The 23731-nt window shown below is 41.7% G+C and overlaps 2 protein-coding genes across 13 annotated transcripts; one reads left to right on the top strand and one right to left on the bottom strand.

The window, feature by feature from the left end:
- Positions 1–1123: 1123 nt before the first annotated feature.
- LOC105568276 (protein bunched, class 2/F/G isoform-like) lies at positions 1124–4373 on the top strand. 3 transcript variants are annotated; one of them, XM_012023804.1, is made up of 4 exons: positions 1125–3272; positions 3354–3796; positions 3925–3976; positions 4053–4373. In XM_012023804.1, exons 1-4 carry the CDS (start codon positions 1965–1967, stop codon positions 4254–4256), a joined length of 2007 nt encoding a protein of 668 aa, XP_011879194.1. In that variant the 5' UTR covers positions 1125–1964; the 3' UTR covers positions 4257–4373. The 3 variants fall into 3 exon arrangements, with proteins under 3 accessions (XP_011879193.1, XP_011879194.1, XP_011879195.1); XM_012023805.1 differs by having other exon boundaries at positions 1127–3272; positions 3378–3796; XM_012023803.1 differs by having other exon boundaries at positions 1124–3796.
- A 546-nt stretch (positions 4374–4919) lies between these two features.
- Positions 4920–22923, bottom strand: LOC105568274 (E3 ubiquitin-protein ligase UBR5). Of its 10 annotated transcripts, none has more exons than XM_012023793.1 (37): positions 22717–22923; positions 20783–20983; positions 20386–20707; positions 20095–20303; positions 19090–19256; positions 18813–19012; positions 18461–18729; positions 17921–18075; positions 17471–17740; positions 17239–17352; positions 16950–17131; positions 16763–16880; positions 16470–16624; positions 16037–16322; positions 15803–15937; positions 15523–15684; positions 14784–14913; positions 14434–14656; positions 14111–14349; positions 13891–14015; positions 13491–13741; positions 13224–13390; positions 12781–13115; positions 12076–12484; positions 11205–11571; positions 10782–11118; positions 10153–10385; positions 9381–9890; positions 9076–9258; positions 8616–8984; positions 8319–8504; positions 8124–8246; positions 7847–8053; positions 7352–7719; positions 7026–7238; positions 5915–6293; positions 4920–5809 (listed from the first exon to the last, which is right to left on the bottom strand). In XM_012023793.1, the coding sequence occupies exons 1-37, from the start codon at positions 22776–22778 to the stop codon at positions 5597–5599; spliced, it is 8574 nt and encodes a 2857-aa protein (XP_011879183.1). In that variant the 5' UTR covers positions 22779–22923; the 3' UTR covers positions 4920–5596. The 10 variants fall into 10 exon arrangements, with proteins under 10 accessions (XP_011879183.1, XP_011879184.1, XP_011879186.1 ...); XM_012023794.1 differs by having other exon boundaries at positions 7032–7238; XM_012023796.1 differs by having other exon boundaries at positions 11205–11553.
- Between the last annotated feature and the right edge of the window lie 808 nt (positions 22924–23731).

The raw sequence follows: 23731 nt of genomic DNA, 5'->3' as shown, positions 1-23731 counted from the left end.
TACTGTGGCCTCGTCTCATAGAAGTCGTAAAGTCGTAGTCGTAAGAATAGTCGACTATGATTGGTCAATTCTTATGTGTCTGACGAAATTGACCAATCGCAGTCGATTATTCTTACGACTACGACTCTGCGACTCGCATTGTAGACCACGCATAAGGCTGGGTCTACATAGGATGTAGTAAGTCGTGTCGGAAGAAATTGACCAATCATAGTTCATTATTCTTCGACCGTAAGGAGAATAAGGCTGGGTCTACATTGGATGTCGTAAGTCGTGTCGGAAGAAATTGACCAATCACAGTTCATTATTCTTCGACCGTAAGGAGAATAATGAACTGTGATTGGTCAATTTCTTCCGACACGATTTACGACATCCAATGTAGACCCAGCCTAATGAACTGTGATTGGTCAATTTCTTCCGACACGACTTACGACATCCAATGTAGACCCAGCCTTAAGAATTGACCAATCACAGTCGATTATTCTTAGGGCGACGTCCCATGGAGCGGAATACGCGGAAGTGGAATCAGCGGATCGCCAATCACAAGACGGTTTCGAGGGAATTTGTGAAAGGGCTCTATCAGAATGATCTTGCGATTGGCGATCCGCTGATTCCGCTTCCGCGTATTCTGCTCCATGGGACGCCACCCTTACGACTACGACTCTGCGACTCGCATTGTAGACCCCACATAAGGATTTGCATTGGTTTCCGCGGCGGTTTGCTTTCTTGCACTAGTTCACTAGTGCAGCAATAGAAAACAAGCCTATAGATTCGTCGAAAATTTTCTTCCAATCAATCCAACGCGTGAGAAATTCTGTGAAGGCCTTAAGTCCCAGTCTACAATAGATGATTTAAGCCCTAAGCTTTAAGAAATTGGCCAATCACGGTCAAGTATGAGAAGAATGCGCGACTGTGATTAGTCAATTTCTTAAGGCTTAGGGCTTAAATCTCTATTGTAGACTGGGACTAAGTCCCAGTCTACAATAGAGGATTTAAGCCCTAAGCTTTAAGAAATTGACCAATCACGGTCAAGTACGAGTAGAATACGCGATTGTGATTAGTCAATTTCTTAAGGCTTAGGGTTTAAATCTCTATTGTAGACTGGGACTTAGGCTTATTACACCTATTGTAGACCCTGCCTTAACATGGACGCAAGGCTTTAGGCAGCTCGCGGTGCTTCTTCCAGTATAGATATATTTCAGTGTTCACAGACCAATGCGAATTGTGGTGTGTAGGCGGACAGTCTAGTATGTAATTCGTGGCAATCGTACGAATGAATCGGCAGCCATTTTTAAACTGCCCACTTACTATACAGTACATAAAAAGGATATGGATAATGGGCCTCGCGTTACGAGACAGCAATTTTGAACGACTGAGATTAAATAAAGCGTGATCATTAGCGTGGAGAAGCGAGGACAGGTCGCGCGCGCGAGAGAGATAGCAGGACGTCAACAAGTAACGTGACGACGTGCTCATTGTCACCGTCGTCGTCGTCGTCGTCGTCGTCGTTGTCGTCGTCATCGTCAGCGGACGAGCAGGCGGGCATCGGCGAGAGCAAAAGGCTCCGTTCCTTCGCGAAAGTGCGGCTAAACGAACGAACGGACGGACGGACGGACGTTGCTCCATAACGAACGCCCCTCTTCCCCGCGAGTTTAACGTAACGCTCGTCTGTCAACATTCAACCGTGCACGGAGTATGTCTTTGAATGCCTGGCTTGTGTTTTCCACAGGAATGCGAACGCGTGGTGCGGCTGACTACGATCGGTCGCGTTAAAATCGGATCGGAGAGCTAAGGGGACGGGAAGAAAAGTAAGGGAGAGAGAGAGAGAGAGAGAGAAAGAGAGTGAGATAGGAGAGAGAGAAAGAGTCTGAAAAATATCCGGAGTTGGCCCGGGCGCGCGCGCTACGATGTTGATTCTAACATGCGAGAGGACGGATGCAGCAATCGTATGTTAAGTTGTCATAATAATGGCAGACAGTGTGCACCGAAAGTCGCACAGGCTGTCAGACGGTAATAAAAAGTTGTCGAATCCCGTGCACCGCACCACCACCGAGACGATCCGGCTGGGCGAGTTAGACAGGCTTCACCAGGCGTCAGCTGTGGCGCCGGGCAGCGTGCAGGCCGCGAGCGGCAACCAGTGCAGCCGGAAGAAGACGTCGTCGTTCCAGATAACCAGCGTCACCGTAGGCTGCCGCATGAGCAATGACGCCGGCGAGGACTCCAACGACGACCTGGACGAGTCGCACACGGAGGACAACTCCGTCGAGCACTCGCGCATCACCGACCTCGACATCGAGACGCCGAGCTACTCCGAGGACACCTTCTCCAAGGAGGACGTGTTCTTCAATACGAGCAGCGCCGCCCTCAGCACCGCCCCGGTGATCCCCACCAGCTCGCAGTACGGCCTGGCGATCGTGCCGTCCGAGGGCGGCAACGTGAGCAATTCGGTCAACGACAGCAATATCAACACCTTGGACATCACGTCCGTCAGCGACAAGCAGGACGCCGATCTGCGCGACGTTCACTCGCACGGCAGGAACGAGAGGTTTAAAGTGGTGAAAATCGAGAGCACCGAGCCCTTCAAGAGAGGACGATGGACTTGTATGGATTACCTGGACCACACGTCCGTCAATCAGCCGACGGCGATCGGCACCCCCAAAGTGTCCGATCCGAACGAGGTGTGCATATCTTACGGGGTGACCGACAGTGGGATCGTTATACCGGAGTCCGCGAAGCAGCAATCCGTAGTGACTGACGATAAAGGGATTAGCATCGACGCTAACGGCCCGGTGTCGTCCCACCCGGACGCGGTGCACTCGTCGATCACCGTGTCGAGTAATCCCGCGCAATCGGTATCGAGTGCAAACTATACGGTAAATAATTCGATACCTCCCAATGTACAGCATAATCCCACGCAAGTTCAGACCCAGGCCAAGGTCCAGCCATCTGCACAGCAAATCCCGCAATACTTTCAGCCTCAGACTCAGTCGATAGTTACCCAGCCGCAGCAGCAGCAGCAGCAGCAGCAACAGCCACCGCAGCAGCAACAGCCACAGCAGCCGCAGCAGCAGCAACCACCGCCACCGCAGCCGCAGCCACCACAGGGCGGTCAAGGCTCCACGTTACCTTCCAATTTGCAGGCTACTCATCCCAACAACTTGGGGCAACCTCAGAGTATGCCGCAAGGCTCCATCCCTATCATAACGCAGACTAGCAATAGCGCGGTGACGGCCCAGCAGAGCATACCCCACTCCAAGGAAGAGACCTACGTGACGGTAAGCACGCAGAATCAATCCCTGCCGGTCCAAAACGTCTGCCAGCCGACGGTGCAGCAAACGTCCGCGCCTACCTCTCAGGCTCCAAACATTCTCGTCACGCAGCATCAGCCGGAGTCAGCCACCTGCCAGCAGCCCCTGCCGACGCAAATTTCCGAGCCACTGACTGCCATACAGGGAATACAGGGCATACAGAATATCCACAAGGTTCCTCAGACGGCCGGGGCGCCCGTGCAGTCGCAGGTGATTGCACCAGCCACGCAACAATTGCCGCCGCCGCCGCAAACGTCCAACGGTAACGCGACGGTGCAGATCGCGCAGGTGACGGCTGGCTGTCCGAACGTCGTGGGTGGTCTGCAGCAGGGGAGCATCGCGTTTCACCAGTCTGACCCGGAACAGGAGTCCATCCCCGGCATCGTTCCTAACGCCACTACCGTTCAGTCGGCCGACGAGACTCTCCTCGAGTCGCTGGCCGAAGTTACGCAGGGCAGCGACGAGAATCGTGCTCTCGAGGATAACGAAAGGTACTCGAGGCAAGATAGTACAAAGATGAGGCGGAGCAACATTTTGTGTCGCTTAGATCGTGCACTTGCCTCTTTTTATTTATGCGCTTGAGTATGAGTAAATTTATATGAATAAATGTACGTTGCAGTATGTCGGGGACGAGCGCCGTGGCGATTGATAACAAGATCGAGCAGGCTATGGTAAGGAACCACCGCGACCGAGCTATTTGCCGCACGTTAAGTCGATGGGTCCACTGCATTTATAATCTTTTTCCAGGATTTGGTCAAAAGCCACTTAATGTTCGCGGTACGAGAAGAAGTCGAGGTACTGAAAGAGAAGATAGCTGAGCTTATGGACCGTATCAATCAATTAGAAGCGGAAAATTCAATATTAAAAGCACACGCGACTCCAGAAACGTTGGCTCAATTGAGCCAGTCGACAGCAAAATTATCCCAAAACAATTCAGGAAGTGGTCAATAGGTAACCATTGTACATAAGTTTCTATCGGTACTTTGTCAAGTAAATAATGGATAATATAATTATTGTATATAACTTTACGATTTTTAGCAATTTATAAATAATGAGATTTATTATATATAAATATATATTAGCAGTAGGCACATTTTTTTAAGTAAACTAAAGATAACAGATTATTTTTTACTATTTCAGTTTATCGTTTAGCAAATATATTTAAAATCGTAAATTCAAACCTTTTTTTTCGTGACAAATCATTTTGAAGATGTCTGTCTTGTTGTGATTCTGGACAGACGGTAAAACATATAACAGCGCTAAATGTAAAAGAGTTGACATTATTTTATACTGGAGAAACGACATTTACAATATTAAAAAAAATTATTTTGTTGACTAAAAGTAACAGTACGGCAGAATAGGCAGCTTGACATTCCTATATTACTTTTCCCATTGTTTTAATACTTAGTTAATTTCAATTACATATCTTATCACCCATTCGAAACATATATTCGGCAAGATTAATGAAGATTAATATTTAACATTGGATGAGGTGTTGCTTACATTATGTCACGTTTTAACTTTCAATCATCTTCCAGTCTCTTTCTGTGTTGACGGGAATAGATGTTGGTGATGAATTCTCTCCGCCAACGTTTTTAAATATCAAGTCGTGTATTCATTTTTAAATATCATATCTTGTATTTTATAATTCATGTACAAACTGTTTCTTAAAATTAGATATGCATACACACACGCGCGCGTGCATGTGTATTCTAACTCACATTAACAAATCAGTATCCGAGAAGCTTATTAATTGGGATGCATAAAGAAAACCTGCAATTTCCTATCACCCTATGTTCCAAATATGCCTAATAAATATTTTTAATTGTATCCAAATTGTAAAACTTTCTGGTAAAGAGATACGTTGTATCTTAAACGTCACATATAAAGATGAATTTGAAAATATGTGAAAAATATTAATCAGATTATCGTTAAATTTTTTAACAGATTATGTATAAACTAAGATTTAAAATAGGCAAGTAAAGTTTCACATTATATGCTTTTAAAAATTTTATTTGTTTGCTATAAAGAGAGAGATAGAGAGAAGGGGGAAGAGAGAGAGAGAGAGAGGGGCAAAGAGAACCAAGTATATGACACTTCATATAACATAAAGCTTTACGAAGATAAAAATTTGTCAGGAACAGAAAGTCATAATTACACCTTATAAATTTATAAATGTTAAAAATTATGTCTAAAGAAAAAAAATAACAACTTACAACTCCAAGTTTTGTATCGTTATCAATAATGTGACTCAGTCTTGTATACGTACAAGCACGGTCACAAAATTAAGTTCATACAAATCCGAAGTTCTTTGATTTAATAGCGAGAAGTAGTTTATGTCGCAAGACATGTCGGGAGCTGTACAGTGGAACGTATAATCGGGAGATACATGTATTCGCGGTTGGTAGATGCGCGTCGTCCGCCGGTCGAATTGTCACGGTTGGCATCGGTTGAAAGCCGTCCTCGCTCGCTGGTAACGCGGGAGAGCCAGTCCAGAAATAGACCTGCAACAGGACGTGAATATTAATTCGACGAAATCATTGACTCGCAAAAATTTACCAAGCGTTTTCAAAGGAATAAGAAGCGAGCGGTTCGCAAAGAATTCTTACCAAGTCTTGCCTTTCCACGTGCGACATCTTTTCAACAATGGACCACAACCAGCGTTTAAATTTAACTAGTCTCTCTGTCGATTCGCCAGATTCGTCATTGAACGACGTATACGATATCAGAACTGACACGTTGATGTCGCCGACTCCGTTCAGAAGTAGTCTCAAGTCTTCCGAGGTCAGACCGTCGAGCCCCCCTTCGGGAAGAACGTCGAAAACACCCTCGCGCATAGAATGCAAAGCTTTCTCTTGCACTTTGATCATACGAACTTCTGCGTATTTGCGTACATAATCGTACACGTTGCTCGCAGTTACTTCCACGTCGCGGCCACTGGGTATAAGTTCGATCGAGCCACCTCCTTCTTCGGGACACAAATCGATACTGAAATGCAAAATAACGTTCAACATTTAAACTGTATACACGGAATCGGGCGGGAATGTCGAAATCCTCAAATGTACTAAAATTGGGATATTTTTAATAATGAAAGAAATCAAAGCTTCATAATTGTACAGCATAAATGTAATGTACAAAACAATTTTTTTATAAAGAGCATGCGCTTTTTACGTAATATATTGTTAACGATATTCTTTTTATAAGCGAAACCATATTTTTCTATTCAGATTCAATTTGCAGTCTCCAATCAGTCTCATTCTGTATATAAAAATATTAAAATTATGAAAATAAGAAATACAAGAAAACTTTAAATTAACCTACGTTGTTGTATTTTTTAGGCATGCAAATCCATTTGCACAAGCATGTGTACACACGCGTATAATGAGCAACTACAGACTTTTCTTAATGCAATTATGAGTTTTCTTTACTTCGATCGATTCACTTCATTATTTTCTTGTATGAAAGTAAAACAATTTTCGGCAAATAAATATTAAGAGATATATTTTATTGTTGGTGTCAAAATGTCGAAATAAATGTTTCGTAAATTGATTTTCTCCATAACTTTTACATGTTAAATATCGAAAAGAATCGATTTATGTAACATTTATGCAATTTGAAAAAACACGAAAATGTGTGCGTACGTGTGCGTGTTTCACTTGCTCACGCGTATGAGTATTCTGATAAAAATACCAAGGTAAAGAGACAAAGAAAGAAGAGTACCTGTACCTGAATGTAAGGTCCAACGCGGAAAATAAGCTGTTACTGTCTTTCGTTTCAGCATCGATGACCAATTGTCGCAAACTCTCGTAAATGACAGAATCGAAAAATGCAAGATCATGGAAACGTATAGGCCTTCCTAGGATATATTTGATTACATGGCGATTTAAGAATAGCGGACAAAGCTCGTTTTGTAAGAGACACAGTCCTATAAGCCTGGAAACGATACAAGCATATTTTTAATTCGCTTGTTATCAACAAGCACATATAAGAGACGTTATACGTAGAAATATGTCATCAGGACCAAGACATTTTTAACTTAAACTCACCTGCCTACGTTCCTGAATGCATTTATCCGTTCGTAGCTGCCTCTGCCCTGTCTCGGCGTATAAAAGCCGCGTTTACCAGGAGAATAGAAAAGCGGAGCATTATCCTCAGTGTCATCCAAGATGCTGTTCTCCATTTTTTTCTTACTTGCCGCGCATCGTTCGGTCAAGCTAAATACATCGAGATCCAGCATTTCGCTGGTCAAATCTTGAGTCTGGTCAAATCTTTGGCTTTGAATCAGTTCGAACGCCTCGTCCACTTTCTGCCGGAGAGCGTCTTCCGAAGCCAGCAACATGAGCAACTGGGCCGGTGACAGCTCCAGCAACATGCCAGTTATTTTCTCAGCCAGTGCTGGTCGTAAAGTGTGCACCTGCAATAAGCAAATAGTAATTGTATATACAATATGAAAGAGATGGAGTCGAAGTTAATGAATTCACAAATTTTACTCTTCACAGAACAAATTAAGAATTTTAAATATTTCAACAAATATACAGAACCTTGGGATACAATCTGTCACCAAGCTGTTGCTGATGCATAGTCAAATGATCGTTATTCGGGTGATTAATTGGCAAGGGATGAGTGCTAGATGAGCTACCAGGTGTCGAACTATTATTCCCCTCGATTGCAGTCGAAGGGTGGAAAAGACGAGCGTCAAAAGATAAAGCGCGACGCGTCTCGCGACACTTTCCAGAAGAACGTGTGTTCTGAAATTAAAACAAATATCACATAAGAAATCAGTAAGTAATCCCGCATTGACTAGTTAACGTAACGTACTTGTCGTCTAAGATCACGGTCACGATCTCTGCTTTTCAGTTTTTGTAACACATTGTATTGTGTATATTTCGATCCTACTTGCGCTGCTTCGAGATTCGGGAGTTTCTCATTTGCAAGTAATGCCTAAAAAAAAATAATTAGTCTTTTCACTAAACCGAGTCGATGCTAATTTTATACTTAAAATATTTTACGAACTTCTGCAATCGCGGTATAAAAGCTGCGGGTAACACCGGCCCCTTCACCAGGTTCATCCTTGAAAAACACTTTAACGCGATTCACTGCCAACGGTGGAGTATTAGAAGCTCTTCTGTTATATATATTATACTGCGTATTTAACTCTTTCATCGTCTGCACTAATAACTGTGTTCTATCTCGTTCCACCTGTTGGTCAATTGCGTGATGTATTAATTTGTACTTGGGACTTATCGTAGCCTAAACTCGCAAACGTTTATTAACACAATATATCATACTCCTTATAGGTATTACTTTTACCTTTATGGTAATATCCTTTTGTTGCGAATTTCTAAGTTTTTCCATGTCTCTGCGAAATTTAGCCTCCTTCACGGGAAAGCCTCCTAACTCAGACACTACAGATCCAGCTTCCAAACCTACATCTTCCATAAAAACTCGTCCAAACAAATCTAACGATAATCGCCATCGTCCTAGCAAAATATTATGGGAGATATTCGTCCCTATCGATGATACTGTTCTGGCGGATTCCACCGGACTCGTTTCAACAGTTTCATGAGCCGATATCTCGTGACTCGTGGCAGCTGGGTCGACTTCTTCGGATACGTTTTGGCTCTCGACAGTTGGAACAACCAATATTTCCGGCGCACCAACTTTACTCGTGTTTGATTCCTTTAGAAAATGAAGCAGCGGAGTGAAATATTAAATGCCGACGACCTCAACCTTTCGCCCAAAATAATATCATGATAACCGCGACGCTTACCGACATCGTACCAGCTCGAACTATAACGCTTCTATTATTTTTGCATACGTCTTTGCCTTTGGTACTCGTTGCCGCATCACTTTGATTATTTGTAGACACTATAATCGGCGCTCTATCAATGATTTGTTCCGTTACAAAAGACGAGTGTCCCTCGTTAGCGTGATTAGATGACTTTAGTTTCTCCTGAAATACAATTCACGAATTAACGATACATGCAATTCCTTAGGAAACGTGCCACTGGTGACATATCGCAGCTGTTAACGCGAGAGAGAATGCGCTTTATTATTATAGAAAAAAATCATTACCGCGTATTTGATAGAACTCGAATTTAGGTCTCCAGCTGAAATGGAATTTCGTCTCGATTCCAAGTTGGAATTTAAAAGCGGGCCTTGTACAACTTGACTGAACGTTGGAGTCGCCAAGGTACTTTGACCGTCCATACCGCGCACAGAGAGACCTAATCTAGTTGGCAAACCTTCCAAAGGGTTTTGACTAGATCCACCTGTATTAGAACAAGTTGGTTGTCTCGGAATACCAAATAGATCTTCGCGTCTCGAATGTGGCTGCAATAAATGTGGCTGATCAGCTAATGGCAACGCTTCGCTCATTATGGTATCAAACGGATCTATGGGCGGGCAACCGAGGCATAAGGTAGAATCTGATCTTTGCAGAAAAGGATGCTTTCTCCCCTTCTGCGTCGAATTGCCATGACTTCCAGATCCGCATATGGGTATATCCGGATAATCGGAGTCAGTCTCCATGGCAGTTGGTGCTGGCGAATTGTATTCTTCACCTTCGTCATTGTCATTCTCATCCTACACAGAACAAATTCAATTACATTGATAATTACGAATTTCAATGCTCTCGGTATTTGAAAAAGAATTTTGTGCCAAGTAACGTGTCTATTGTCGTAAAGAAAAAGAACCGTGTACACAGTAAATAAAGATAGAAATTCAAATCGAGGCACATATCAATTTTAATTTTTACTTTACGAGAAAGAGAGGGAAGAGGGGAAGAGAGAGAGAATCTACAAAAAAGATTAGATGTATTCGAGTAAAGCGATTAAATTTCGCTTACCTGGTCATTCCAGCTGGAATAACTGGCCGATTCCTTTTGAGTCTCGCCTCGAGATGCGAGCGGTTCTGAGAGAGAACGCATGTAATACACAAGTGCGTCGAACACGTAAGCGACATGTCTTAAAGCAGAAACATCCAAGACTGGCAGACTGTCTCTATGCTCGCTATTGTGAGCACGCATCAAAGACAGACAATACGACAAGAATTCACGTCTCGCTGAGTGTGCATCGCCACCTGAAACACATTGTAACATTTCTCTTTGTAGGTCCGAGAAAAATGTCGCCTATCAAGTTGCTTGGATTTTTATTAAGAAAATCGCGCAAACACACAATTTATACTCTATTTTTTATTAGAGTATTTTCTGGAGCATTTTTCTTAAATTTAGGTCCAGATAAAATAACAGGAAAGAGATTACAACTTTTTACGTTTCTGGATAGTTTTCATACTTGGGGACAGTTTAGAGCGTAGGAAAATGTTTTCATATATTTAATACTTGTTAACTTCGATTACGAGTCGAAAGTGTGACTCTTGAAAAGAAGACGGCCGTTAAAGGGTTAACAATATACCTCAGGATCGCGACATTCGATATAAAAATAAGGATTTTCGTATATAATAAATTTGAATGTAAACCTTCGCGCTCTCTACTGCTCCTCGGAGGCTCGCCAACGCCTGCAAAACCAACGGTGAATCGTGAAGCTTGAGGAGCGGAGATGTTGGAGCTCGTGGTAATACCACCGCGAGGATTTCGACCCGCGTTCCCTTGCAGGGTCAACGAAAGCGCGGCTGTATTTAGCAAGCCACTAAAATTACCGCCCGACAAAGACGGGGCGTTATTGAGGGGGTGTTCAGGGTGAGTCGGGTCCGCGCTACGCGTCAGGGACACTCCGAATCTCAGCTGCGCCTCCGTAGCGTCCATCACCGTGAGCAGCCAATCCCACGTGGGCTTCAAGTGCGCTTCCAAATACGACTACGGCAGAAGTAATTCATTTGGTCAAGGCTGGTCGGACATGCGAAGCGGCACGTCGGAACTTGGGGACAATAGTTTCGGTATACCTGTAAATTCAGAGCGTCCTGGAAAGTGATCTCCATCAAACGTGGCAAGGCGGGCGCCAGGTTCTTGTAATCTTGCATCATGACCAGTAGATCGGCTATCTGCCGAATGACAATTCCGAAAGCTCGCGCCAGGCAACTAGCGGTGGTCCCCATGGTAATGGGCTCCTGCGCGGTCGCGACGGCCGACGTAGCAGTGGTGCGTCTCAGGGACGCAGGGTCGATGAACACCAAATTGCTGCCACCCGTCACTCGCAGTCCCGCTGTACGTGTGTTCGATTCACGGTTGCGTATCGCCCATTGCATGTACACGGGCGCGAGGTTATTACGGTGCAAATGGCCCGAGGACCCGCTGAAACGAATAAGACGTCTATTGATGATTATACCAACGAAAAATCAGAACAAACAAGTTAATAAAGAAAATATTGAAAAGGCAGGAGATAGAGTGGATGGAAACAAGGAAAGGATAGATCTAGATCCACTTTTTGGAAAGCTGGTAAGGAGGAAGAATTTATCAAAGGGCACACCCGAAAGAAAGGATCAAGAAGATACGAGGAAATGAGGAAGAACCTGACCATAGGAATCTTGACAAAAGAAAAGGATAAAGACTAAAGAAAGAAAAAGAGACAGAAGTGGAGGGAGTAAATTATGTTAGGAAAGGAAATAGGGGTGTAGGAGGCATTATGCTCGGTACAGTTAATTGCGCGTAGGATAAGAGATGTGACAAGAGTGTGTTAAGTTGTAAATCAAGTCCCCACTGGGAGCTGTGTGCTGAAGTATAATAAAGTGATTGAGTTACATCAGTGACGTAAAAGGGAAAGAGTGCCCGATAAGATAATGGTGCGATTGAGAAGAATTAAGGCGCACGATTTACCTCCTACGCTCCAATTGTTCATCACCAATTTGGAACTCTTCGTTATCCTGCTCGTCCGTTTCCCCCGCCTCGCTCTCGTCGTCCTCCTGCTGGCTCGACTCCCCCGACTCGTCCTCGGGAAACAGTAATATCGATCCCATTCCACCGTCGGAACCCGCAGTCGCGCCCGTTTGAACGCTACGCTGAGCCGATGCTGCATCCTGATTGCTGTGATTGTCATCCGAATCAGATTCAGTCTCCGCTTCGGCCAGGAGATCCAACTCTGTGTCTGATTCACCATCTCCCGCCTGTTCCTCGCCTACACCGCCGACATTTGAGTCGACCTCGCCGAGCGGTTGACCCGCGGCGGTCCCGGAGACCCCGGATTCCTCGTGTTCGCTGATGTCACCATCCATATCCATAGGGACTTCTACAATAAACACTTGTGTATTTTTATGCGGCCGAAAACGCGACACGTATCGTTACTAGCGATGGGATTAATTATCTTATAAAAAGGTTTACGTTTATTGGTAGTTTCAAACTCTTAATGATTACTTAAAAATAAAAGCAATACTTGGAATTTGATCCCATCCCTAATCATTATGAATATAAATTGGTCTATAAAGCCTTGTGTCCACAAACTGTGTCCAAGTTCTAGTATCGTGGACACAGGCCTGTAGACACAAGGCTTCAAGAAAACTCAAATTCCAATAGATCTCGCTCTACCTTCTCCACCTTCCGTCTCATCGACAGCAGAGACGTCTCCCCTTGACATAGTTATATTGTTGTTTCCTTGTTGAGTTTGTAGCGCCGCGTCCAACGTTTGCGAACTGACGCCACTGTGAGGTATTAAGGGCTCTATGGAAAACAGCTCCTCCGAGCCATTTATTACCTCAATGGCGGAACTCGTTAGCGTAAATGGCGCGGTTGGACGTGCTACGCCCAATCTAACTGGTGCTATCAATGAATCCGCTGTTTCACATAATTCTTCCACAGCTAATTTAATTAGTGCCTGGAAAACTTTCCGACACTTCATCAAAGGCTGCGAGGCTTGACTTGTGCTGGAAGTACGAAAAATCAAACTTTTTTTTCACCGTGTTTTTATATCGACATTAATAAGCGAATTCTGAAACTTCCCATATATTTATAACAAAAATGAATATTTTTACCTTCGCCTTTTCGTCGTGTTTGGTGCCATTTCTATAGTGAAAATGACAAATATGCGTGCTACGGACCTCACGAATCGGCGTGCTACATTATTCGCTTCTTCTTGTCGTCCAGGCACAGTCTCGTCTTGCAATTCCCTGATCAAAGTGGTAAGCAACGTATCGAGCATCTGTAAATACGATATGAAATTTGTTAGCGTACACCCTGCATAAGAAAGAAGTATATACGTGCACAATTTACCGTTCTACTCTACGTATTATTCCACTTACTTCGGCGCTGCATTTAACTAGCAAAGAATGCGTAAATTTGTCTAGTAAAGCGGTGCCGCTCTGCCGACCCAATTGCCCTTGATCGCCGAATAATTGGTCAGTACCATTCTCAGAAACGCCCGACATGATCATACACTGAACAGCTGGCCAGTCGTTCAATAATCTTTCGAGCGCCTTGCGACTGAAGCGAGGAGGTTCCAAATCGTGATCCGGCATGTCCGAATCTGCACCCAAGCCTGTAAAGCCAAGAACTAATATATATATAAATATATAAATATATAATAATAAAAATTCCAATATATAAAAATGTAAAAAGATATATATTGTAGAACAAGTTTTGTGCAAAGTAAACTAAAGATCCTTACAATTGAAATATTTAAAAAAAATGTAAAAAATATACCATCCGAAGTGGGCGCTTTACGACTAGCTGAAGTTGATCGTTGTCTAGGTGCCGATCTAAATTGGCGTTGCTCGACCAATTGTCTTCCAACAGTCTGCACCAGGAACAACAAGATGCTCTCACCTCTGGATAAAATGTACGTAATCGTATATTATTCAAACAAAAATATTTTCTACATATGTATAAATACTTGTGTGCACATATAATTTGTATGACTTACCGTGAGTTAATTTTCGTAGCAAGATCGGTGCTATTTACGAGACGACACAGCAAGTCGTATCTCGCACCTTGGTGACCGGAAATAAGAGCGCGACACTTGCACTTTTCCCAACAGTCACAGTATGCTGTGGGTGAAGTTCTTTTGAGCTTACAGTCATGGCCTCTGTGACAAACACGAGCGCATTCAGTGCAGCAACACAGAGATCCTGTTAAACCGCATGTTCTGCACTCGAAGATATCCTTAAAATTAAAAAAAAAATTTAGTTGAATAAAACATGTTTGCATACGATGCATCTTTTGTATGTAAATGCACATATTCATTACTTGATTAATATGCTCTGCTCCCGTCCACGTAAAACTACATGTATCATTGCAACAAGTGACAAACAGTGGAGACAGATCTGGACTGGCATCTGCAGGCAATATCATGGCTGAGATGTCTTTCGCATCTTTGCCAACTCTTTGTATAGTATCTAATAAGATAAGAGCTGCATGATATGCGCGGACCGAAACAGCGAGCATAAGTGGAGTTTGTCCTTGAGCATCCCTTTTTATATGTAAAAAATTATTAAAGAATTAACACAAAGAACAATGCTGACATTAAAGGAGTTTAATATAAATTCAATAAGTATGTTCGTTCTTGCTTCAGAATTGTATTTGAATTTTAATCATACTTTGCTGTTAATAATTCCTTCAGGTGTGGTGTCAAGATAGCATTAGCCTCACACAAGTATTTCAATATGAGCAATGCATTATGTCGTCTTTCCACGGAATCTATGATATATGTATTATTAGCCCCATTAGCTGAAATAATAAAAAAAGAAATAAGTCATTTATACATATGTGTAAATTTATATATATATAAAAGTCAAATTTACTTATTATTAATAGTGTTTCTGTGAATTTTGTCTGGAAATTAGTGTTGAGTGTGGTGCATTTTAGGCCGCGATAACAGATGTAACATCAATCTTTGTATCAGGAAGATGTGATTTAATAGTGAACCGAGGAATACGCTGACACGTTTGTAATGTAAGTGTAATTAAAAGTGATTTCACATCCATAAATCAAATGATTATGACATGAAGAGTTTTATTACTGGGTTTCGTATAACAGAAGCGCGGTTTTCCAATGTCACTTGACTTCAACCTTAGTTTAACTCATCCCTTTGTCTTTTTCTAAAGAAACATAAAAAGATAAAGAATAAACTAATATAAGGTTAAAGTTAAGCGACATTGGAAAAAACCAGGCCAAAGTGTCCATATTATGAGAGCAAAGATAACGTTTTTTTCATCCTCTATAAGGCATGTTACTCCAAAGTTTGGCGATATCTTTCTGTTATACCCTGTATATGTGAGTGAAATCCAACACATTGTGACATGGACAGGCACACACATGTATACAGATAACACTAACCAGACTTATTCATCATAGATATACTAGCAGCACCTATGCTTAATAAGCTGTCCTCTTCACCTGATGTGTTATCAAATGCTTCTGGTGGCCAGCTTAATGTCGGGATTGGCTCCTCGATAGGTGCAGAAGTATCTACTGTATTTGACAACTCACGTTCAATAACTTTAACGAAACAAATTAAATGTAGAACATTAGTCGAATGTAATATGTAAAGAAAATATATCATAATTCTCTTAATATCGTTAGAATCGTAATAAAATTGCTGTGCTAAACGCGTTACCTTGTTCAGTTTCTTTATTAGAAGTTGGCGAACACATATTGACACAAGCATGAAGTATATTTCGGTTGCCATCGCAGCGTTCCTTCAGTATCATTTGAATTTGTGAATTTGCACTCGAATATGTCAAATTGTTCTCTGTAAAACATACACATTTTGTAAAATTTATCATACGTAATCTATAGATGACAAAACTTTACGTATATTTTACTGTTTACATATACTCATTACACTTACTTAAATCTTGTTCCAAATTACAAAATACTTGCTTCACACTCTCGTGATCACATCGCAATATACGGGGCATAAGCAAAAGATTGTCGAATGCTAATGCAATAACTGCAACCTGATTCTTTAAATTGGACGAATTGGAACAACTAGGAATAGGAATGGTTGCTGCGCCAATACAATTTACCGGAGCCAGATCCAACCAGTTTGGGTCGCGTATGGCGTCAGCGCAATCTTTCGCGATTGGATAAATGGTATTATTACCATCTCGTAATATCATAGAACACTCGATATTCTAAATAGAGAGAAATCGATATTTTAAAATACATACATTACAAGATACATATATTTTAAACTTAATTCAAAAATAACTCACAAATGTATTTACAATTTATTACGAGAAGATACTGTAAACAGATAACGTTATCGATGAAAAACATACCTCTCCAGCGCTCGTAAGATTTATGTTTTGAGGTTGCAACCCCAAAAATGATGAAATATCAGATGAAATATAACAATCTTGAACGTATCTTCCAGTACTTAGATTGTATATGACGTAACTCAATTTATTGCCACTTTTCAATATAGCATGAATACCTGTAAAGAAATATTTAAATAAATGTGTATCTGCTATTAGAATTAATGACAATAATGGTACGTATACTTTTCATTAATTCATGTGCTTTTATCTTGAGTGACAAAATTTGTATGTAAAAATATTAATCTTAAAAATACCTTGTCCATCAGTAGATATAGTCAATAAACTATCGTTTGAACCTTCCACTATGTTGACTCTTCTAGGTGTTCTTTGGAAACAGTCCGGAGCTCGTGGATTTAATGATGATTTAATTACCTGTACACATGCGAATTATATTTTAAGTATTCAATATAGTACATAAAATAACTATACAACAATCATTACCTGTAGCTCATCTTTACGTAAAAGTCTACAATCCGCTAATAATTTCATTGGTTCCTCTGTCGTAAGATCTTTAAAGTCTGACGTGTTAAAATCCTTCTCTTTAATTTCTTTTTCCTTCTCCTTTGAATCCTTTGAAAAGAATTTCACCGCAACGTAGCAACCATCAACTTTTATAACTTTCCCTGTCAAAAGATAATAAAGCGTAAAATTTATATGACATTTAAATTAGTTAGACTCATTTTAAAGTAAAGTGAAAAAGTATTTTGTTCAGAAGTATAAATGATAATACCAATAGGTACTGTCTTAACATCTTCAACGAAAACAACATCTTTTAATTGCCAGTCTTCTTCGTCCTTTCTATCAGAGTCTCCTTCGCATCGAGGTGCCATCCGTTTTTGTCGTTCTGAAATTACATTCCTTCATAAAGATTCTTATTGCTAAACACATCGAGCCAAATACTTTAATAATGCAGTATATTTTATAAACATTATTAATTTAAATGACCAACGTGTATATCTTACTATGACTTGTTGTAATGCTGCCAGTATCGCTGCAGGTACTAGAAGCTGGAGATGGCGGAGGAGGCATGTCAATCCTATCAGCTGTTTCCTTGTGATTCGGTTTGTTCACAACTCCGGTACTTCCATTTCCGTTAGACTCGCGTTTATCAGCGCTTGCATTGGACACATGTGTACCAGCAGGCAATATTTTGAATCTACAAGTAGCATCCACGTTCCATGCTGCCGATAGCAATTGTCCCACTTTTGGTACACCGTTGGCTATTGTAAATCCTTAAAGTAAATTACATACGTTAAAAATTATGCGATTTAATTGTTCCATCAAACCTATGTAGCTGCGATTTACTTAATGCTACAAGTGTTTCAAAGCGTCCCTTTTCTCCTTTCTCTCAAAGACTGTATTATGTACATTAAGCTATACTTGCATCAATTTACGAGATACCAATATCTTACCGATAGCTCCCGGCTGATAAACTGGACTATTTTTCATGCAAACATGTGTTCCATAACTAATGTCACTTGACAATACTGTGGATGGTCTGTGCTTGCGTGATTTAGCTTTGTATTTTTCCCATAATTTCTTACGCTGTGCAAATGGTAAAACACCCCTAAAAGACGTAGTGAAAAATCTTAATGCATATACAGGATTCATATATGTGTATACATAATTTTGTGCGTGCGCGCATAATACATACTTATATATATTTATATACAGGATGTTTGGTGGAAGAAAATTTAAGGAGCGATTCCACATGATAAAATAAAACGAAAATAATGTATAACAAAAATCACGTAAAATCGCGAATTTTCGCAATTTCCCAAACACTTGGAACTAAAAAACGAAGCCTCCATCGCAATTTCGTCTTGTTTTATTATGTAGAATCACTCATTAAATTTTTCCACTGCCGAACGTACCTGTGTGTATGCACATGTACAAACGCGCGCATACACAAAATTTATTTACGGTATAAATTGAAGCTAAATAAATCATACCACCAATATAACGTTCCACTCTCAAGTCTTGCAACAGTGTATAAAGCACATGTATGAAGTGACACAATTTTATCCAATGTAAATTCAGTAAACGCTTGTGCTGGATGTTCAAGGCGGGAGGCAACATGTCCCAAAAGTTCATCGAGCCAAGTAGCTACTCTTCCGCTTTCTGTGCTAACAGAACATCGAATTGCCGTAGCTGATATATTGATTATCTTTTCTGTTGTCAGTGCCAAAGGAATAGTTTTCGGATGATGCACATTGGGATTCTATAAAAATTAGAAAAGATGAGGCGAATCACAAAAATGCATAACAAATCTATATAACTGCAATGCCATATCTGTGTAAGTACTTCTGTATTTTTATACGGTTCGGATTCCGTCCATTTCCACTGATATAGTTGTCCAGACGCAGAAATGGCAATTAGTTCACTGTAAAGTGATGCTATTTGTACAAAGCGGGGCACCGGATCGCTACTACGATCGTGCCACCACTCCAATTCTTCGGATATCCATAGTGGGCTCTGAGAGGCCAATTCTTTTTTCTTGTTATCTAGAATATTCAAATGAACAACTTGAAAACTGCGATTATATTCAACAAAATGTGTTCAATTTTTCAATATGAAATACCTGAATCCTTTTCCCACGAATCTTTAAGAGCAGTTTCCAACCAGCGTCGTGGTCCATAATATTGACGATCTCGCCATCTACTGAAGCTATCACGATCTCGATCTCTTTCGTGAGATGAACGCTCACTTTCTCTGTCGTTACCTAAGCGGCGCGAAGAACTTCCACGACTAAAAATAAAATATTTGTTTGGAAAAAGATCTTATACATGTGTTAAACAGATACAAAAGTAACATACACACCTTTAAAAAAACTAACTTTGCAGGCTTTTAATATTACTGAATTCAATAAGAAATGTTTAATATAAATCTATAGATCAATTTCTTCAATTTTTTATTTTAGTAATTTTCATATATTATCTGTCCGTATCATTTCAAGTTATTTAACATTTTTGTATCCATCAAATTTTACATGTTTTTAGTTTATAGTTTTATTTTAGTTTATAACTTAATTTCAACTGTTTGATAGACATTTTTTAGTCTTGTCTATAAAAGTTTGCTAAATTCTTTATCAAGTCTTGTGTCCACGATCCAAGAACTGTACCCAAAGTCCAGTTCCAAGAAATGTGTAGCCAATCAACTTGCAACTATTCCGTAAAAGATGTAAGTTGAGTGACTACACAAATTTTGGCTTCTCGGAACTAGAACTTGGGCACAATATTCTGAGATCCTGGACACGAGGCTTTAGAGATAAAATACAGTAAACGTGTTTAAATATTTCTACAAAAAAAGTTTGCAAAATTGATATTTGCGATTATCGTACGTTTACTATAATTAATTAATTAATTGATATTTTCTTCTTATACGGTATTACATTTTTCTTGTTTAACAATTTATATTACTAAAATAAAATATTTATTTATCGAAGGAATTTGCAAAACTATTAATTTGTTATACAACTTAATAAGCATAAGCCTGCAAGATTAAATTACTTTTTTCAAATACTCCATGTGTCCGTTTCTCTTTTTGTCTCTGCATCATTATATAAGATATATAAAAAATTATTTACTGCCTTATCCCGGTATATCCAAATACATCTTCAGAAAACATAGAATCGGCATCAATTATAACCGAATGCTCATTGCTAAAGCCGCCATCCAACAAAGAGATAAGATCCTCTGGGACATAACTGTCTGCCGCATCCTCCGCATCGTCACCTTCTTCGTCCTCTCGTGACAAAAGATTGTTTACTGCTAAGTTTACATCTAAATTTGTTCTCTACAATATTATAATTTTCATGAAGCTATGTACTTTCGTTTATCGGTCATTCTTTTTTTCAAGGTAGTATCAATATTAAAACCTGTAATTCTCGGATGATGAGATTACGACTTTTTCCTTGCAGCACAACTTGCGCCTGAGATATTAGATCTTCCGGGACAAACGGCGCTGGCACAGAGGCGATAGGACGAGAACTGCTACCACTTCCACCTCCCATAATAACTCCGGGTGGTCCTATGCGACCACCGCTGCCGCTCCCTCCACCGCTGCTGCCTCCACGTATCGCGGAACTGTTACGCATGATCCGCGCACGGGAGCGGGACATCCCTGTCCTGTTACCACTGCTGCTACTTCCATTCCCATTTGGCGCAGAGTTAGAGTTTCCAACATGACTTTTGCTCGTGCTACATTGAGATGGAGATTTTCTTATTATTAAACCTCAGCCTCTTTTATGCCGCTTGCTCCCCCCCGTCACTTACTTTCTGTTAGGTTCGTTTTTACTCAAGTCCAACCTGTCTGGTAGTACAGTAAATGCAACTCTAGCTATTCTATTGTCATCCGTAAGAAGAGCGATGTGGGTTGGTCCAACTACAATGCGCTTCACCGACGCTTTCAAAGAATTAAAAGCCGCTGGTGTTACAAATCCGTATCTATTTATCTTCTCCGCTATCTCCCTCAATCTGAAACACAAAATGTAATATGAGTGCTTGGATAGATCTGAAGCAGACTACGGGTTACTGTCGAAAAATTGACAAGCTAAGTAACAACGACTCGTACGTTGAAAGCCTTTCTTAAACATTTCCATTCTCTGTTCCTACAACTCTTCTCACGTGACATAAGTATCGCAGGTTTCATATCAAGTTCCAATAATGACGCAATTTATTCGTCGCATACTACATGCTAGACATTACATTCAGGATTATCTCTCAACAACTGGATCTTGCATCTTCAATTATAAGAGTCGAAACACATTGGTACGCGTATGTAACAGCGAATTCGGCAACTTCAACTGAGTGCACACCTTGTTCAGAGTCTACTATATTTATTGTCACCTCAAGTACATGTCCAGGAACTATTTAGCCGAAAAAATGATCCGTACGAATGCTGTGCAGATCATTTTACCAACAAGTATTTCAAAAAGTAAGACGATGTTCAAATATAAGAATCGACTATAAACAAGCCTTAGGTCCGGTTTCACCAAACGTCTTTTAACTGCAATCTTAGTTTGATTCGCGTTTGTCTCTCTCTAAAGCGACAACAGTTGGAAAGAGACAAAGAACGAATTAAGCTAAGCTCAAAGCTGAGCAACGTTGGTGAAGCTGGGCCGCAGTGTGCAGCCAGTGCGCGCTAGTTCGCTGCAAGGCTGGTCTACGATACACGGAGTAAGCCTGGAACAAGAAGTAGGAGCGAGGAAATAAATCAATGTTATCTCTTACTCCTGCCGCGGCTCTTACGCTCAGGGCCTATCCAGGCAAACTTTCGCAGCCGTAAGTGCACACATAAGGAAATAGACGAGTCGATTTCCCTACGCATATGCTTATGCACCTGTGCGAGTTTGTCTGGACAGACCTTTACCCTCGGCGATTCTGAGCGCCATCGACCAATGCTACAAATACTCAAACGACTATGCCTGCACTTTAGCTTCCTTATACCGAAAGCTAAGGGCTCTCTCTTTTGCTCCAAGCTTGCGCCACGTATGGTGGCCAGCCTTTAACGAAGGATTGTTACATTTCCTTTGTCTTTTGAAAGTACCACTGGGTGGCGAATGAGCCGGTCGTTCAGCACGCAATTTTCCAGCGTCTTTAATCCACAGTCTTACTGTAACTCTTAACCTCTTGTCAAGGCAGATGGAAGACTCTTGAGCCACTTCGTCATAAACCTGTATTTTTTTTTTCTTATAGCTGAACCAACGTACGTTTTCTGTGCGCAAAGTGAATTGGGTACAGGTTTGAGATGGGGCGAGGGTATGGAAAGTTCTGGGCATGTAGTCCAGCGGCAGCGATAAAAAAAAAGGGTTCGTTTTTTTAATCAGCATAGTTCTCGACCCCTTAGCGAGACACGTGCGGGACGCGGGCCGAGAAATCGAATCCGCCAGCGCGTTCTCAACGAGGAGCCGTGCTCGGTCATCTCGCGATCGCCAGACAGCGCATTTTTATAGGTTGCCATTAAAATATGGCGAGGATACCTCGAGCGGAGACGAGAGTGCTCGTTAAACGCAATATACGCGGCCTAGGAGGAACGGGAGTAGACGTGTGGCGCGTGAACACGTCGGGACACGTCGCGACACGTCGTAGCACGTTGCAACGCAAACGGCACGCCTCGAAAACGGGGGGAAAGAAACGTGTCTCTTCCGTCTGCCGAGCTCGGGACGCGTTACGCTCTCGGCGAACAGATAGCCGATGAAATTGCTCACCTATCGTTAAGTTGATCGTCGGTGCCTGGCAAAGGGTGAACGACGAGATGAATCGAAGTCATAGTGACTTCAATTCACGTGCGTTCTGCGTCGGATCGTTCTCTTTACTGTACACAAAATTTCACTGAACCACGGGACAATAATTCAGCCATGTTTTTGATGAAACATCCAGTTACATGCCTCAGCTGCAAACATGGCGTGCCGTCTCGCGCGTTCGCAAACGCATCGCGACGTTTCCTCCGTGAAAGTCAGGGCGCGTTCACACGCGGCGTAGCCGCCGCGTAATGGCTCCTGCCCACTGGACGCGGTAAAGGCCAATGTCCACGATGCTAGAACTTGGTCCAAGTTCTAGTTTCGAGAAACGTGTAGCCAATCAACTCGCAGCTATTCCATAAAAGCTGCAAGTTGATTGGCTATACATTTCTCGGAACTAGAACTTGGATCAAGTTCTAGCATCGTGAACATAGGGCCTGTGTCCACGATACTAGGACTTGGTTCAAGTTCTAGTTCCGAGAAACGTGTGGCCAATCAACTTGCAGCTATTCCATAAAAGCTGCACGCTGATTGGCCACACGTTTCCCGAAACTAGAGCTTGGACCGAGTTCTAGCATCGTGGACACAGGCCTATAGGCCTTAATAAATTACTATCGTTGCACCATTCAGCACTCAGGATTCCTAGTAATTTAGTAAATCGCAGGCAATCCAGCGGAAAAAATAGCATCGTCCGCAGCGGGCTTTACATAGAAGTTGCAAGTCGATTGGCTATTCGCACAGTTTTTAACTAATCGACTTTCAACTCTTTTTTTTTCTGAGGGCATAATTTTCGTGCATACGTTTCCCTTTTGAACGATTTCAAGAATTGAGTTCGCGCGCATGCCACGCATGCTCCTGTTCGCCCCAACGACCAATACCGTCATTTTATTTACGAGTTGAGCGACGGTATTGGCCGATGACGCAAGCAGGAGGCATGTTGGGGCACGCGTCGCGAACGTACCTCCACCACAGTATAACCAGT

The sequence above is a fragment of the Vollenhovia emeryi genome, unplaced genomic scaffold, assembly GCF_000949405.1.
Source record: "Vollenhovia emeryi isolate VEMERY1.0 unplaced genomic scaffold, V.emery_V1.0 DF939130.1, whole genome shotgun sequence".
Taxonomy (NCBI): domain Eukaryota; kingdom Metazoa; phylum Arthropoda; class Insecta; order Hymenoptera; family Formicidae; genus Vollenhovia; species Vollenhovia emeryi.
Note: the sequence above shows the minus strand (reverse complement) of the source record. Positions and strands in the feature narration are given on the sequence as shown.

Bases quoted from the DNA above. Each gene is read 5' to 3' on its own strand.
- LOC105568274 (XM_012023793.1), bottom strand. From the start codon at position 22,778: ATGACTTCGATTCATCTCGTCGTTCACCCTTTGCCAGGCACCGACGAT. The intron at 15,685-15,802 runs GTAACGCGTTTA...GTTTCGTTAAAG, and splicing joins TAATAAAGAAACTGAACAAG to TTATTGAACGTGAGTTGTCA. The intron at 7,720-7,846 runs GTTCTGTATATT...TGCTTATTGCAG, and splicing joins GTGACAGATTGTATCCCAAG to GTGCACACTTTACGACCAGC.
- LOC105568276 (XM_012023803.1), top strand. From the start codon at position 1,965: ATGGCAGACAGTGTGCACCGAAAGTCGCACAGGCTGTCAGACGGTAAT. The intron at 3,797-3,924 runs GTACTCGAGGCA...TGTACGTTGCAG, and splicing joins GCTCTCGAGGATAACGAAAG to TATGTCGGGGACGAGCGCCG. The intron at 3,977-4,052 runs GTAAGGAACCAC...ATCTTTTTCCAG, and splicing joins ACAAGATCGAGCAGGCTATG to GATTTGGTCAAAAGCCACTT.